The sequence below is a fragment of the Salvelinus namaycush genome, chromosome 10, assembly GCF_016432855.1.
Source record: "Salvelinus namaycush isolate Seneca chromosome 10, SaNama_1.0, whole genome shotgun sequence".
NCBI classification, from domain to species: domain Eukaryota; kingdom Metazoa; phylum Chordata; class Actinopteri; order Salmoniformes; family Salmonidae; genus Salvelinus; species Salvelinus namaycush.
The window spans coordinates 26,913,121-26,930,175 of NC_052316.1; the positions used below are offsets into that span (position 1 = coordinate 26,913,121).

The following is a 17,055-nucleotide window of genomic DNA, read 5'->3' on the forward strand; positions in this document are numbered from 1 at the left end:
GATTTGTGTGAATAGTGATCTGTCTCCAGAGACACAAGCAGGAAATGCCTTGAGCTTCACAATCTCTGTGTCATCAGTCTAGACTGGGAGACCATGCAGGACTCCATCCTGCCAAGACCAACTGTCTGTAGGGCTCCTCAGTCCTCAATGACCACTGTGTCTGTCTGGCTATGACACTCAGGACTAGGAGGACCACTGTGTCTGTCTGTCTGGCTATGACACTCAGGACTAGGAGGACCACTGTGTCTGTCTGGCTATGACACTCAGGACTAGGAGGACCACTGTGTCTGTCTGTCTGTCTATGACACTCAGGACTAGGAGGACCACGCTGGCTGGCTGGCTGGCTGGCTGGCTGGCTGGCTGGCTGGCTGGCTGGCTGGCTGGCTGGCTGGCTGGCTGGCTGGCTGGCTGGCTGGCTTTGCCACTCAGGACTAGGAGGACCATGACACAGAGGACCAGGAGGTTGTGGAAGCCCTCAGTATCTCGTGCTAAAAAAAGGTCTGAACTAGGGGCTATATATAGCATCTATGTGTTGCAGGGGCCCTGAACGTTGGTACTAGCGGCTACAGTCTCACACTCTGAGAGATACACACACAAACAAACTCATACTTACTGTTGTGGATGAGCAGGTGGCGCTGTAAAGAGAAGGGGGTGCGGAACAGGGCCTTGCACTCCTCACACTGGAACGGCCTCTCCTCTGAGTGAGTCTGGAGAAAGAACAGGACAGCATTTACAGTGAAGGTACACAGCATCACTGGAAACTACCTCTGACTACCCCTCTCTACACATCTTGGTATAAACATACCAGTTAGCTGACCATCAAAACATACACCTTCCTTCCTTTCTATTTAACTGACTAATATAGAGTAAATAAGTATTTAATGATGCGGTCAGTTCATGAGAACAACTAACAGAGCTAATGTGTGGCCCTGACACCCCCTAAATACACTGCATTTGGAAAGTATTCAGACCCCTTGACTTATTCCAAATTTTGGTACATTATAGCCTTATTCTAAAATTGATTCAATAGTTTTTTTCCCTCATCAATCCACACACAATACCCCATAATGACAAAGCAAAAACAGGTTATTAGAATTTTTTTGCAAATGTAACACAAATCAGAAACGGAAATATCGAATTTACATAAGAATTGAGACCCTTTACTCAGTACTTTGTTAAAGCACCTTTGGCAGCGATTACAGCCTTGAGTCTTCTTGGGTATGACGCTACAAGCTTGGTACACCTGTATTTGGGAAGTTTCTCCCATTCTTATCTGCAGATCCTCTCAAGCTCTGTCAGGTTGGATGGGGAGAGTTATTTTCAGGTCTCTTCAGAGATGTTCGATCGGGTTCAAGTCCGGGCTCTGGCTGGGCCACTCAAGGATAATCAGAAACTTGTCCCGAAACCACTCCTGTGTTGTCTTGGCTATGTGCTTCGGGTTGTTGTCCTGTTGGAAGGTGAATCTTCGCCCCAGTCTGAGGTCCTGAGCACTTTGGAGCAGGTTTACATCAAGTATCGCTCTGTACTTTGCCCCCGTTCATCTTTCCCTCGATTCTGACTAGTCTCCCAGTCCCTGCCACTGAAAAACATCCACACAGCATGATGCTGCCACCATCATGCTTCACCATAGGGATGGTGCCAGGTTTCCTCCAGACTTAACGCTTGGCATTCAGGCCAATGAGTTCAATATTGGTTTCAGCAAACCAGAGAATCTTGTTTCTCATGGTCTGAGTGTCCTTTAGGTGCCTTTTGGCAAACTCCAAGCGGGCTGTCATGTGCCTTTTACTGAGGAGTGGCTTCCGTCTGGCCACACTACCATAAAGGCCTGATTGGTGGAGTGCTGCAGAGAGTGGTGTCCTTCTGCAAGGTTCTCCCATCTCCACAGAGGAACTCTAAAGCTCTGTCAGAGTGACCATCGGGTTCTTGGTCACCTCCCTTGGTCACCTCCCTCTCCCCCGATTGCTCAGTTTGGCCGGACGTCCAGCATTAGGAAGAGTCTTTGTGGTTCTAAACTTCTTCCATTTAAGAATGATGGAGGCCACTGTGTTCTTGGGGACCTTCAATGCAGCAGACATTTTCTGGTACTCTTCCCCAGATCTGTGCCTCGACACAATCTGGCTCTACGTACAATTCCTTCAACCTCATGGCTTGGTTTTGTGGGACCTTATATAGACAAGTGTGTGCCTTTCCAAATCCTGTCCAATCAATTGAATTTACGACAGGTGGACTCCAATCAAGTTGTAGAAACCTCTCAAGCATGATCAATGGAAACAAGATGCACCTGAGCTCAATTTCGAGTCTCATAGCAAAGGGTCTGAATACTTAAATAGGTATTTCTGTTTTTTATTGTAAATAATTTTGCACAAATTTCTAAAAACCTGTTTTCGCTTTGTCATTATGGGGTATTGTGTGCAGATTGATGAGGGGGAAAAATAATTGAATCCGTTTTAGAATATCGCTGTAACATAACAAAATGGGGAAAAAGTCAAGGGCTCTGAATACTTTCCGAATGCACTGTATACCTCATCTCTTCTCTCACTCCCTCTAAACCTCCCCTCCATCTCTTCTCTCACTCCCTCTAAACCTCCCCTCCATCTCTTCTCTCACTCCCTCTAAACCTCCCCTCCATCTATTCTCTCACTCCCTCTAAACCTCCCCTCCATCTCTTCTCTCACTCCCTCTAAACCTCCCCTCCATCTATTCTCTCACTCCCTCTAAACCTCCCCTCCATCTCTTCTCTCACTCCCTCTAAACCTCCCCTCCATATCTTCTCTTGGTTCAATCTGAGCGCTGTCTCCTGTCTCTGTGTTGATGTGGGATCAGATGTGTGAGCATTGGGGTTTGGGTTAGAGTTAGGGTTAGGCTCCATGGCTGATTTGGTATGTTGACTTGATGAAGACAAGTAGCTTGAGGGGCTAAGGTTCAAAGTACATTTGTTTATGTGTACCCCGCTTTGCCCCCCACATGTCTGTCTGAGTGACACCCTATTCCCTTAAGTAAATATGGAAGTCTTCAGGGGGAGACAGGCCACAGACGCCACAGAAACCCAATGAAAACTGAAGAGACGTCTAACAATGTTAGCTCTGAAGCAGTGAGATTATGCTTGTATGTTAGTTTGTGTATGTATGTGCTTGTTACGTTTCAGCATTATCTCCATCAGTAAAACTTGCATATTAAAAAAACACCCATTTAAATCTGTCACATCCACCTTTTATGTAGTTGAAGCATTCTGTCATTCTGAAAAGAGACTACAGCTTTCTGACCCTCCCTGTTCCCTGCTCACCTTCTTGTGGTTCTTGTAGACGTTCCTGTGGGCAAACTCCTTCCCACACAGCTTACACTTGTAGGGCTTTTCCTCACTGTGGATGATCTTATGGGCCGTCACCTGGTCCAGACGCTTGAACGAACGACTGCAGATCTCACAGGTATACGGACGTTTCTCTAACCAGGAACAGAGAGAGAGGGAGAGTAAACGATGTCTGAGTGTAGCTGTGTGTGTGTGTGTGTGTGTGTGTGTGTGTGTGTGCGTGCGTGCGTGCGTGCGTGCGTGCGTGCGTGCGTGCGTGTGTTCTCTTACCTGAGTGAGTGATCATGTGGCGCTTGAGCTGATTGGTCGAGATTAATTTCTTGTCGCAGGCAGCACAGTCGAATATCTCATGTACCTGGAGATACATAAATTAGCCAACAGACCAGATACAGGGGGGTTATGTAAGAGACAGAGATCATGGATTTCGCTGCACGCTGTGTTGTGTAAATGACAATGTATGACCTTGATGTGTAACCTTTTCCACACTTGCAGGCAGAGGAATATTCACAGACACACATACACACACTCTTTCACTCCTTGCTCAACTAAGTCTGCACACAGAAATATAATTAAACAGCTGAAAAGTTTGAATCCTTCTCCTGCTCTCAGCATGGTTTGAATAATAGCACATTTGATAGCTGTTCTGCCTAATGCTACAATATGCTGAGACTGAATTGCTCCTCTGCTCAGAGCTTCAAAGATTGAGCAGTCCAGGATAATTCTAATAATGACTGGACTGGTTTAAGTAGCTTTTGTGCAAATGTATCATTATGCTAAGTTTGAGTGCTCTTGTGCGAATCATAATCCTGGGTTCGGAAGTGTCTGTCTCTAGCTCAGCTGTGACATGTCTTCTGTTCTATAGAGCTTTGGCCCAAAAATGTTTTCTCTTTCTTTGCTTCATGTCTTTTTAACCTCAGCACATGACTGTTCCAATGAAATCTGTAACATATGAGCTGTGTAAGTATGACTAAATAAACTACTTCATACAAGAGAAGAATGAAGCATTGATTGAATTCGGGTGGCAACTGACCCAAATCTCCCTGTATCAATACACATTTTCTGTGTCTACTGTCAATGAGGAAAGAGCCTCTCTCACAGACAAAGACTGATGATTAAAGCATCAGTAATACAGAAAAGCTTGCTTAAAACTTTTTCAAGTTCACATGTGCCACATATTGAATGGATAGGACTGGTGCTGGCAGCATGAAAAGGTCAGAATAGGGCAATGTACTCTCCCTTTTCAAATACATTGGGTGGAAGTTTGGAGATAAGAAAAACCTGATTGATTGACTGATAGTTCAGGAACAGATCAACCAACCAACCTATCTAAAAATGTCTAAGTGATTAACAGTAACACAACCTTTGCTGATGAAGTGTGTTCATTATGAATCTCTTATGACCCTGTTCAGTTCATTAGAGTGGATTAATGTCTTCTAATTAATCTATTGGATCAATGTTGACAGGGAACATGAAACCTCACCCAAACACCAGCTGGGTTCACGGATCATAAATATCAAATCCTCATTTGGATGGGAAGCGAAACCAATTGCAAGACAATCAAATAACTCACTGCAAATATACTCTCCAAGATAATTCACTTCAAGCATATAAAGATGCTTCACTGTGAAATAGTTTGTGATGGAAATACCTTACCTCCATTAATCTCTAAAAGTAATGTAACATAATGGTTCTGTGGTTCTGTCATTTTTCAGGGTCCATCTCTGAGAGGTAGAATCCTGCCGCCACAGTTAAAGCCTTATTGTCTACTCACCATGCCTCTTAAGTTTCATGAGAGTCTGTGGGGATGAGCTTGTGAAATAAAAACCAACCTTTCTCTACTGTCACACGGTCTGAAAATGTAACATCTTGAACATAAAGCCATACCTCCTACTGAGAGAGAAGAAGAGTGAGACAGGAGACAGAGCGTGGGATTAGGGGACAGGAACAAAGGAATGGAACAAAAAGAGATGGAGGGATATGGAGGAAATAGAGCTTAAAGGAACAGACATGGCCAGTGTGAAACCATCCACACGCACCTGGCCCTAGACACCAGAGGGCTAAGTGGACTGGGAGCCATTACAACATACACCTTACACCTATCCAGTCCTTCCAGATCTCTGAAGGATCAAAACATGTCTAGGAATACATGTAAAACAGAGGCAGTGAAAAGGTGAGACAGTGAGGTAGTAGGTCTGACCTTGCGATGTTCCTGGAGGTTCAGTAAGGAGGAACATTTCCTGTTGCAGATGGTGCACATGAGCTTCCGCCTGGAACTTCCTGAAACACAATGATTGGACAAGCAGAGTTACCAATCCTGCTCTTCATGCTTCAATCTACATTGTGATGATGTGGTGGCTAGCAGTAGCAACAATGGTCAGGGCATTCCACATGTTAGTGAACAGCATCATCACTCACCTCATGGCAAAGCCAATTCCATCGGAAGCAAATACACACATTCTATCAGATAATCACTTGAGGTCAAAGTTTAATTACCAGATGTATGTTCTCTTCTGACTGTCGGGGGCAACCAAGATGTAACATAAACATGACAGGGTCACTAATGAAGGCTGTCTGCATCTACTGCCCACACATTGGTTAAATCAACATTGTTTCCACTAAATTTCAACAAAATGTTTAATTTCTATGTCCCTCTATGCAACCTCTGTGACTTCTAGGAAGATTCTAACCCACTTAACCCCAACATTTCTCCAAGTTTTCACCATCATTGTAAATCCCTAGTTATTTTGTTGCTTAGACAAATTCAAAAAAGAAAAAATGGAAGAATCATTGAAAATCTAATAGTCAAATCATAGTGTAAAAGCAGGTGAGCTGGTTCTACTCTGTTCGGCCATTTGCTGGTTTTTGTGGAGTAAAACTGAGCAGGTCGAGCATAACACGTCAACCATGTTACGCATAGATAGACAGGCTAGAAATGTTTTAAATTGTTTATATATATTTTATATATATTTTGTGAAGCTTGCATTCAATTGCCACTGCCTGTTGCACACAACAAGCTTCCATTCCCCTAGTCACAACGGGACTCATGGTTGATTTAAGGTTCACCCTGTTACGATCAACCCTGTTACTTTATTTGGCATTTAATAGGCACTTACTTTTGTAATTCCTTATATTTAACCTCGAAATGGGAAAACACATTTTTTATTAGGATAACCATGTGCTCTTTATAACAGAATGTTAACATCTTGTGAAATCAAATGTTTCTTTGGACCAAGTTACACTTCTCAAAAAGCACAGAATTGATGGAACGACCCATTTATTTACGAGTCATGTGTGCCACATTTATAGAGCCTACACCACATCCCGCTCACCTACACACTCCTATACTGACCAGACTGCTAAAAGATCAAGGCAGATACTTGTTTCAAAAGTCAGCAAAAAAAGAAACGTCCTCTCACTGTCAACTGTGTTTATTTTCAGAGAACTTAACATGTGTAAATATTTGTATGAACATAACAAGATTCAACAACTGAGACATAAACTGAACAAGTTCCACAGACATGTGACTAACAGAAATGGAATAATGTATCCCTGAACAAAGGGGGGATCAAAATCAAAAGTAACAGTCAGTATCTGGTGTGGCCACCAGCTGCATTAAGTACTGCAGTGCGTCTCCTCCTCATGGACTGCACCATATTTGCCAGTTCTTGCTGTGAGATGTTGCCCCACTCTTCCACCAAGGCACCTGCAAGTTCCCGGACATTTCTGGGGGGAATGGCCCTAGCCTTCACCCTCCGATCCAACAGATCCCAGACGTGCTCAATGGGATTGAGATCCGGGCACTTTACTGGCTATGGCAGAAACCTGACATTCCTGTCTTGCAGGCAATTACGCACAGAACGCGCAGTATGGCTGGTGGCATTGTCATGCTGGAGGGTCATGTCATGATGAGCCTGCAGGAAGGGTACCACATGAGGGAGGAGGATGTCTTCCCTGTAACGCACAGCGTTGAGATTGCCTGCTATGACAACAAGCTAGGTCCGATGATGCTGTGACACACCGCCCAAGACCATGATGGCCCCTCCACCTCCAAATCGATCCCACTCCAGAGTACAGGCCTCGGTGTAACGCTCATTCCTTCAATGATAAACGTGAATCCGACCATCACCCCGGTGAGACAAAACCGCCACTCGTCACTGAAGAGCCCTTTTTGCCAGTCCTGTCTGGTCCAGCAACGATGGATTTGTGCCCATAGGTGACGTTGTTGCCGGTGATGTCTGGTGAGGAACTGCCTTACAACAGGCCTACAAGCCCTCAGTCCAGCCTCTCTCAGCCTATTGCGGACAGTCTGAGCACTGATGGAGGGATTGTGCGTTCCTGGTGTAACTCGGGCAGTTGTTGTTGCCATCCTGTACCTGTCCCGCAGGTGTGATGTTCGGATGTACTGATCCTGTGCAGGTGTTGTTACACGTGGTCTGCCACTGCGAGAACAATCAGCTGTCCGTCCTGTCTCCCTGTAGCGCTGTCTTAGGCGTCTCACAGTATGGACATTGCAATTTATTGCCCTGGCCACATCTGCAGTCCTCATGTCTCCTTGCAGCATGCCTAAGGCACGTTCACGCAGATGAGCAGGGACCCTGGGCCTCTTTCTTTTTTAGTTTCTCAAAGTCAGTAGAAAGGCCTCTTTAGTGTCCTAAGTTTTCATAACTGCGACCTTAATTGCCTAACATCTGTAAACTGTTAGTGTCTTAATGACCGTTCCACAGGTGCATGTTCATTCATTGTTTATGGTTCATTGAACAAGCATGGGAAACCGTGTTTAAACCGTTTACAATGAAGATCTGTGAAGTTATTTGGATTTTTACGAATTATCTTTGAAAGACAGGGTCCTGAAAAAGGGCCGTATCTTTTTTTGCTGAGTTTACTTCATCACCAGTGTGGACTATGTGTCTGTATACATGTCTGTGAGACGGAGACCAACCTGTGTGGACGTTCCCTTTGTGTTTCTTCAGAGAGTCTTTGCTCTTGAACCTCTTCCCACAACTCTCAGCCTTACAGATGAACCTGGCGTCTCCTCTACACGCCTCCTTGTGCTGGTCATAACTACATACACACACAGAAAATACAGACACAGTCACTCAAATACACAGGAACTCAGACAGGAACAGATGGCAGCCCCTGTATACATATTATAATAGTATGTATGTTCGTATCTAGTTATGTAAGCCTACCTGGACTCTGAGCTGAAGGTGATGTAGCAGAGGGAACACTGGTGGTGGGCTCTGGAAGAGTCTCCTGAAGGACCCAGGGACTCCGCACAGTGCAAAACACTGAGGGCAAAATGAAAGAGGTATACAGAGTCAGAGTAGGAGTAGGCTATAAAGATATGAACAGCAATACTATTACATTTCCAGGTGTCCTACATCAGGAAACGAATAAAGAGGCTGATTCAGTTGTAAGAAAATGTACTGAGTGTGTGCAAATCTGTCAGTTCCATTATATGATCCACTTGGTAGCATACTTCTGTGTAACTCAATAGACTGTCAGGTAAGTAGAGTAGAGAGATGATGTAGGCTACACACTGGCGCTGCAGGGCTTGTTTGATGGGGAACTTCTTGCCACAGTTCCTGCACTTGTACTCCTTCTCCTCAGTACTGGGTCTCTGGTGGAGGGTCTGGAGGTGGGCTGCTAGGATCTCCTCGCTAGGGAAGCTGCTCTCACACAGCAGGCACGGGTGGTCCTCCTTCTTGATCAACAGCTCTGCCCACATACAGTCATTATTACACATTACACACACACGCAGCCGTATCAGCTGTGTGTGAGTATAAGCAGTGTGTGAGTATCAGCTGTGTGTGAGTATCAGCTGTGTGTGAGTATCAAGTATCAGCTGTGTGTGAGTATCAAGTATCCGCTGTGTGTGAGTATAAGCTGTGTGTGAGTATAAGCTGTGTGTGAGTATCAGCTGTGTGTGAGTATCAGCTGTGTGTGAGTATCAAGTATCAGCTGTGTGTGAGTATCAGCTGTGTGTGAGTATCAAGTATCCGCTGTGTGTGAGTATAAGCTGTGTGCAAGCATTACACACTTCAAGCATAAACTGTTGGACTGACAAAACACTGTTTATGAAGGTTTAGGTAAAACTTTGTTAGGCATTTACCCATTTCAACGAGATGTTTGGCATCTTTGCTGTTTTCATCTTCATATTTGATGATTTCCTCTTCCTCCTCCTCTGACTCTTCCTCCATATCACTGTCCAGGTAGCCTATCAGCAGCTCTCTGTCTGTCTCAATGTCGTCCACTGCCAGGTAGAAGATATTCTCTCCGTCCTGAGAGATCAGAACCATAATCATCCCCCCCACACACACACACACACACACACACAATGGAAAAAAGGGGTAGCTGAAGGATGAACTCAATAAACCTAGACATTCGTCTGCTGAGGCTTGATTAAGGTCGAAGGTCAAACACTTCAACTCCTAAACATGTCGTCATTAACTTCCACATCCTAAAGGTCACGGTCTAATCAAATCAAAGAGTCATTTTCTTTTGGATAAGGCATTTATAAATACACATATATATTAATTTAACAGAGAAACACAATAAATCAAACTTTTGATGTAACACAGAGCTCTAACACACATGAATGACCTTTGAACAAGTGATCACTTTAGCACTCTGGCATTAATGACAGAACCTCAGCCAGAAGATCACAGGTTCTGTTCTACTTCCCTTCTAAATTCTCCCTTCTACCACGGTTTTTATTTTTCCTCTAGCTGAGATGTCCCAGGCCAAGCCCTGACTCTGTGTGTGTGTGTGTGTGTGTGTGTGTGTGTGTGTGTGTGTGTGTGTGTGTGTGTGTGTGTGTGTGTGTGTGTGTGTGTGTGTGTGTGTGTGTGTGTGTGTGTGTGTGTGTGTGTGTGTGTGTGTGTGTGTGTGTGTGTGTTCACGACTTTGGCCAATAGATCTGATTGTGTATGGGTTGTATGTGTTTGTGGGTTTATGGATATAATTAATCTGATCTTAATCACAGACTGACATGTTTTGTTACATTTTAATGTAAGGGATGCACAAAGCACTAGAGAAGATTTTCATAATAAGTTCAGACACTTTGAGAGAGAGTTACTTACAGCTGTGAAAGACGCCTCATCTCATACAGTCATCAGACAGCATCACATCTCCTTCTGATATGGCAGGCTTGATCAGTAACACATGGTGCAATCTTACAAGCTGTCTGCACAGGCAGACAAAACAAACAAAAAATCCACATTCCCCTTCATTTCACTTTCACTATCCATCTCAACTCACTCTCACTAACTTTCCCTCGCTTCTCTTCTAGTCTTTCTCTCTGATGTCCATCTTCTCTCTCATTATCCCTCTCTCTCTCTCCTTCTCCCTCTCTCTCTCTCTCCCCCCTTCTCTCTCAGAGATATGTGCTGATATCCAGCTCTATCTGTGTCTCTCCCTGTAGATACGTCTGAAGGTGTTACTATCTTCAGCGTGGGGCTGTACCTGGATTGCTGCCAGGTTCTTCTCCTCTTGTGATGGCGCCTGATGGACAAAACGCAGCCAGTTGGCATGGCGAGGGTTACTGGCATCCAAAACATAGAGCACATTGCCTTTATTACCTCGGACCTGAAACAGAAAACAGACATGCCTATCAAGAACATGAAATACTGTCGGCTGGAATTAACGTCTCACTTCCATACAGACCTAGCTTCTTGATCTAGCTTTGTGTTCATCTGGAGATGCTGTTTTACAAACTAAATCAGAGTTGCCATGAAAAACCCTGTGATATAAAACAATGTGCTTCTATCCAATATAACATGAAAGTTATAGAGGACTAGATGATTATACAACACTGAGAAAAAATATAAAATGCAACATGCAACAATTTCAAAGATGTTACTGAGTTACAGTTCATATAAGGAAATCGGTCAATTTTTTAAAATTAATCAGGCCCTAGTCTATGGATTTCACATGACTGGGAATACAGATATGCATCTGTTGGTCAAAGATACCTAAAAAAGGGTAGGGACGTGGATCAGAAAACCAGTCAGTATCTGGTGTGACCACCATTTGCATCATGCAGCACAACACATCTCCTTCACATAGAGTTGATCAGGCTGTTGATAGTGGCCTGTGGAATGTTGTCCCACTCCTCTTCAGTGGCTGTGCGAAGTTGCTGGATATTGGTGGGAACTGGAACACGCTGTTGTAGACTTCGATCCAGAGCATCCCAAACATCCTCAATGGGTGCCATGTCTGGTGAGTATGCAGGCCATGGAAGAACTGGGACATTTTCAGTTTCCAGGAATTGTGTACCGATCCTTGCGACATGGGGCCGTGCATTATCATGCTGAAACATGAGGTGATGATGATGGATGAATGGCACGACAATGAGCCTCAGGATCTCATCACAGTATCTCTGTGCATTCAAATTGCCATGGATAAAATGTAATTGTGTTTGTTGTCCGTAGCTTATGCCTGGCCATACCATAACCCCACCACCACCATGGGGCACTATGTTCACAACATTGACATCAGTAAACACTCGCTCACACGACGCCATCTGCCCGGTACAGTTGAAACCGGGATTCAAACGTGAAGAGCACACTTCTCCAGAGTGCCAGTGGCCATCAAAGGTGAGCATTTTCCCACTGAAGTTGGTTACGATGCCGAACTGCAGTCAGGTCATGATCCTGGTGAGGACAACTGACAGTTTGTAGATTCGGTTGTGCAAAACCACAGTTTCATCAGCTGTCCGGGTTGCTCATCTGAGACTATCAGGCAAGTGAAGAAGCCGGATGTGGAGGTCCTGGGCTGGCCTAGTTACACATGGTCTGCGGTTGTGAGGCCGGTTGGACGTACTACCAAATTCTCTAAAATGACGTTGGGGGTAGATTATGGTAGAGAAATGAACATTACATTCTCTGGCAACAGCTCTGGTGGACATTCCTGCAGTCAGCATGCCAATTGCACGCTCCCTCAAAACTAGAGACATCTGTGGCATTGTGTTGTGTGAAAAAACTACACATTTTAGAGTGGCTTTTTATTGAACCCAGCACAAGGTGCACCTCTGTAATGATCATGCTGTTTAATCAGCTTCTTGATATGCCATACCTGTCAGGTGGATGGATTCTCTTAGCAAATGAGAAATGCTCACTAACAGGGATGTAAACAAAATTGTGCACAAAATTTGAGAGAAATAAGCTTTTTGTGCATATGGAACATTTATGGGATCTTTTATTTCAGCTCATGAAACCAGCACTTTAAATGTTGCATTTATATTTTTGTTCAGTGTATAATTTCAGACGACACCTGAATTCTTTATGGCTGACATATAATCAATTACTTGTACTTTTAACTACACAGAAAATAAACATCATCTCACTGATCTGAAATGTAATTAAACCTGTCCCTTATCTCAAATAAATTCAAAACCTCATGATGGGGATAAAACATAATTGCACTTTGAATAACAAAGGCACACGATGCGGGTGGAGTTTGCCAAACCAAGACTCTACAGTCAACAAGTGTATGTTCATCAAACTAGAAGCTCCAATTAAGCATCACCTGTGCTGTATCTGAACTGCAACAGAATTAAACTATTTACCCTTTCATTTCAATAGTAGGCCTACAATGAACATAAATATTATTTATTGTACTATATAAAAGTATAATACAATTTATTGTGCTTATGAAGAGAAACATGCTGTGCTGTGACTGCAGTGTTAAAGGACTGAAGGTAGTCTGTTTCAGTATCACCTCCCACATCAGTCTGGTGTCTGTGCTCTCATCCAGCTCACTCGGTAGTTTCTTCTCTCCAGCAAAAGGGCCAAACTTTTCCCCCTTGTAGAAAACACATGTTGTCAGAATTTGAGGATACAAGATATTCATTTTCTTGTCTTTCTTTTTTACTAGAGGCATTTTCCATTTTGTCAGGGGGTATGTGAAGGCAATCAGATATAAATTGTGCGATGGAATAGATGCCAAAAATAATGTAGTAGTAAACATTGTAAAACAGTATAGGACTATAGTATTATAATACATAGTATTGTCCATGAATCCATCCTATGCGTTTCACTTTGGACCCACTAGATGTAGTAGCCTAGTTCAAACACCCTACAAGAGGGGGTGTGGTCAAGATGTCCTCCTCGTGAATGAAGCATTCATGTTCAGTTTTGACCAATGTGAGATTGCCTAATGAATAACGTTTGGTAGCCTGGCCGTTTGCAGTGTTTAATAAGTGTCAGTAAAAAACATTGTTTGCACCATCTTCAAAGACCATTGTTTGTAACATTGTCAACTTGGTTACAATATTGTGTAATATCCTATAATACTAGACACATTTTGAGTATGCAAGTTAAATGACAGCATAGGAAACGTAAATTAGAAAGTGTTCAATATGTATCAACACGTGTTACTGTGTAACACACGAGAGTTGAGTTCTAAGTGAACATTGTTATGAAGTGAGCTAGTTACAGTATCTACGTGGCACTGCACCTCAGAGCAGCATTAAAGTAGGCTATGGCTTGAGATTTTGGGAGCGACCCGCAAAAAGAAACCAAAATACGAACAGAAAACTGCCTTTCTCCCATTCACCGAATGAGTTTTGCACGTTGGTACGTTTCTTCATGCCCAAATCATACAAAATTGTCCTGTCCAAAAAAACAAACCTTTTTCACTCGTCTCGCCGTGTAAAGCCCGATTCCATCCTGGACATTAGATGATTTCAAAGAAAATCTATCTGGCACATACATTCCCAACATTGTCATTGCTCTGAACGAATCCCTAATGTGATCATTAGAAACTATGCAAGCGGGGAAAGTAATGACTATTGTCTGTTTTCGCACAGACACGAGAGTTTGCAGCGGGGTGTTCTCTGTAATTCGGTCCAGGTTAACTTTCCACTCTTGCTGCAAGACTAGCAGGCGTCCTGATTGGTTCAAAGTTTGTTACCAGAAGCTACATATTTTGTGAAGGATGCTCACGCACTTTGAAGTCCCTCTATCCTCTAACTTTGGATGACTAACGGTAACCACAAACATATGCAAATCTAAAGTTGATCAGGTCTTTACATTGGTTCTTATTATTTTTATTTATATCTTCAATGTGCCTATGTATATATACACTACCGTTCAAAAGTTTGGGGTCACTTAGAAATGTCCTTGTTTTTTAAATAAAAGCACCAGTCTCAATGTCAACAGTGAAGAGGCGACTGCAGGATACTGGCCTTCTAGGCAGAGCCTTCTAGGCCAATAAAAATAAAAGATTAAGATGGGCAAAAGAACACAGACACTGGACAGAGGAACTCTGCCTAAAAGGCCAGCATCCCGTAGTGGTCTCTTCACTGTTGACGTTGAGACTGGTGTTTTGTGGGTACTTTTTAATGAAGCTGCCAGTTGAGGACTTGTGAGGTGTCTGTTTCTCAATCTTGACACTCTAATGTACTTGTCCTCTTGCTTAGTTGGGCACCGGGGCCGCCTAATCCTCTTTCTATTCTGGTTAGAGACAGTTTGCGCTGTTCTTTGAAGGGAGTAGTACACAGCGTTGTACGAGATCTTCAGTTTCTTGGCAATTTCTCACATGGAATAGCCTTCATTTCTCAGAATAAGAATAGACTGACGAGTTTCAGAAGAAAGTTCTTTGTTTCTGGCCATTTTGAGCCGGTAATCGATCCCACAAATGCTGATGCTCCAGATATTCAACTAGTCTAAAGAAGGCCAGTTTTATTGCTTCTTTAACAGTTTTCAGCTGTGCTAACATAATTGCAAAAGGGTTTTCTAATGATCAATTAGCCTTTTAAAATTATAAACTTGGATTAGCTAACACAACGTGCCATTGGAACACAGGAGTGATGGTTGCTGATAATGGGACTCTGTACGCCTATGTAGATATTTCACAAAAAATCTGCCGTTTCATGCTACAATAGTCATTTACAACATTTAACAATGTCTACACCGTATTTCTGATCAATTTTATGTTATTTTAATGGAGAACAAATGTGCTTTTCTTTCAAAAACAAGAACATTTCTAAGTGACCCCAAACTTTTGAACGGTAGTGTGTATATATATATATACAGTATATCACAAAAGTGAGTATACCCCTCACATTTTTGTAAATATTTGAGTATATGTATCTTTTCATGTGACAACACTGAAGAAATGACACTTTGCTACACTGTAAAGTAGTGAGTGTACAGCTTGTATAACAGTGTACATTTGCTGTCCCCTCAAAATAACTCAACACACAGCCATTAATGTCTAAACCGCTGGCAACAAAAGTGAGTACACCCCTAAGTGAAAATGTCCAAATTGGGCCCAAAGTGTCAATATTGTGTGTGGCCACCATCATTTTCCAGCACTGCCTTAACCCTCTTGGGCATGGAGTTCACCAGAGCTTCATAGGTTGCCACTGGTGTCCTCTTTCACTCCTCCATGACGACATCACGAAGCTGGTGGATGTTAGAGACCTTGCACTCCTCCACCTTCCGTTTGAGGATGCCCCACAGATGCTCAATAGGGTTTAGGTCTGGAGACATGCTTAGCCAGTCCATCACCTTTACCCTCAGCTTCTTTAGCAAGGCAGTGGTCGTCTTGGAGGTGTGTTTGGGGTCGTTATCATGTTGGAATACTGCCCTGCGGCCCAGTCTCCGAAGGGAGGGGATCGTGCTCTGCTTCAGTATGTCACAGTACATGTTGGCATTCATGGTTCCCTCAATGAACTGTAGCTCCCCAGTGCCGGCAGCACTCATGCAGCCCCAGACCATGACACTCCCACCACCATGCTTGACTGTAGGCAAGACACACTTGTCTTTGTACTCCTCACCTGGTTGCCGCCACACACGCTTGACACCATCTGAACCAAATAAGTTTATCTTGGTCTCATCAGACCACAGGACATGGTTCCAGTAATCCATGTCCTTAGTCTGCTTGTCTTCAGCAAACTGTTTGCAGGCTTTCTTGTGCATCATCTTTAGAAGAGGCTTCCTTCTGGGATGACAGCCATGCAGACCAATTTGATGCAGTGTACGGCGTATGGTCTGAGCACTGACAGGCTGACCCCCCACCCCTTCAACCTCTGCAGCAATGCTGGCAGCACTCATACGTCTATTTCCCAAAGACAACCTCCGGATATGACGCTGAGCACGTGCACTCAACTTCTTTGGTCGACCATGGCGAGGCCTGTTCTGAGTGGAACCTGTCCAGTTAAACCGCTGTATGGTCTTGGCCACCGTGCTGCAGCTCAGTTTCAGGGTCTTGGCAATCTTCTTATAGCCCAGGCCATCTTTATGTAGAGCAACAATTCTTTATTTCAGATCCTCAGATAGTTCTTTGCCATGAGGTGCCATGTTGAACTTCCAGTGACCAGTCAGTATGAGGGAGTGTGAGAGCGATGACACCAAATTTAACACACCTGCTCCCCATTCACACCTGAGACCTTGTAACACTAACGAGTCACATGACACCGGGGAGGGAAAATGGCTAATTGGGCCCAATTTGGACATTTTCACTTAGGGGTGTACTCACTTTTTTTCCAGCGATTTAGACATTAATGGCTGTGTGTTGAGTTATTTTGAGGGGACAGCAAATTTACACTGTTATACAAGCTGTACACTCACTACTTTACATTGTAGCAAAGTGTCATTTCTTCAGTGTTGTCACATGAAAAGATATACTCAAATATTTACAAAAATGTGAGGGGTGTACTCACTTTTGTGATATACTGTATACATATAAACAGTGTACTGTATGCCTATTTGACAGGACTAGTTGAAATATTTACTACATTT

General features: G+C 43.5%; 1 protein-coding gene across 1 annotated transcript in view; it reads right to left on the minus strand.

The window, feature by feature from the left end:
- The window catches only part of LOC120054512 (PR domain zinc finger protein 5-like), a 52,861-nt gene extending 38,830 nt beyond the window's left edge, over positions 1-14,031 (minus strand). Inside the window, exons 1-11 of the mRNA XM_039001948.1 lie at positions 13,939-14,031; positions 13,028-13,111; positions 10,772-10,894; positions 9,420-9,588; positions 8,848-9,025; positions 8,497-8,595; positions 8,247-8,368; positions 5,505-5,584; positions 3,578-3,662; positions 3,284-3,441; positions 614-707 (exon numbers count right to left, since the gene is read on the minus strand). Coding sequence (XP_038857876.1) covers positions 614-707; positions 3,284-3,441; positions 3,578-3,662; positions 5,505-5,584; positions 8,247-8,368; positions 8,497-8,595; positions 8,848-9,025; positions 9,420-9,588; positions 10,772-10,894; positions 13,028-13,111; positions 13,939-14,031 — 1,285 coding nt within the window. The remainder of the gene's footprint in view (positions 1-613; positions 708-3,283; positions 3,442-3,577; positions 3,663-5,504; positions 5,585-8,246; positions 8,369-8,496; positions 8,596-8,847; positions 9,026-9,419; positions 9,589-10,771; positions 10,895-13,027; positions 13,112-13,938) is intronic.
- Between the last annotated feature and the right edge of the window lie 3,024 nt (positions 14,032-17,055).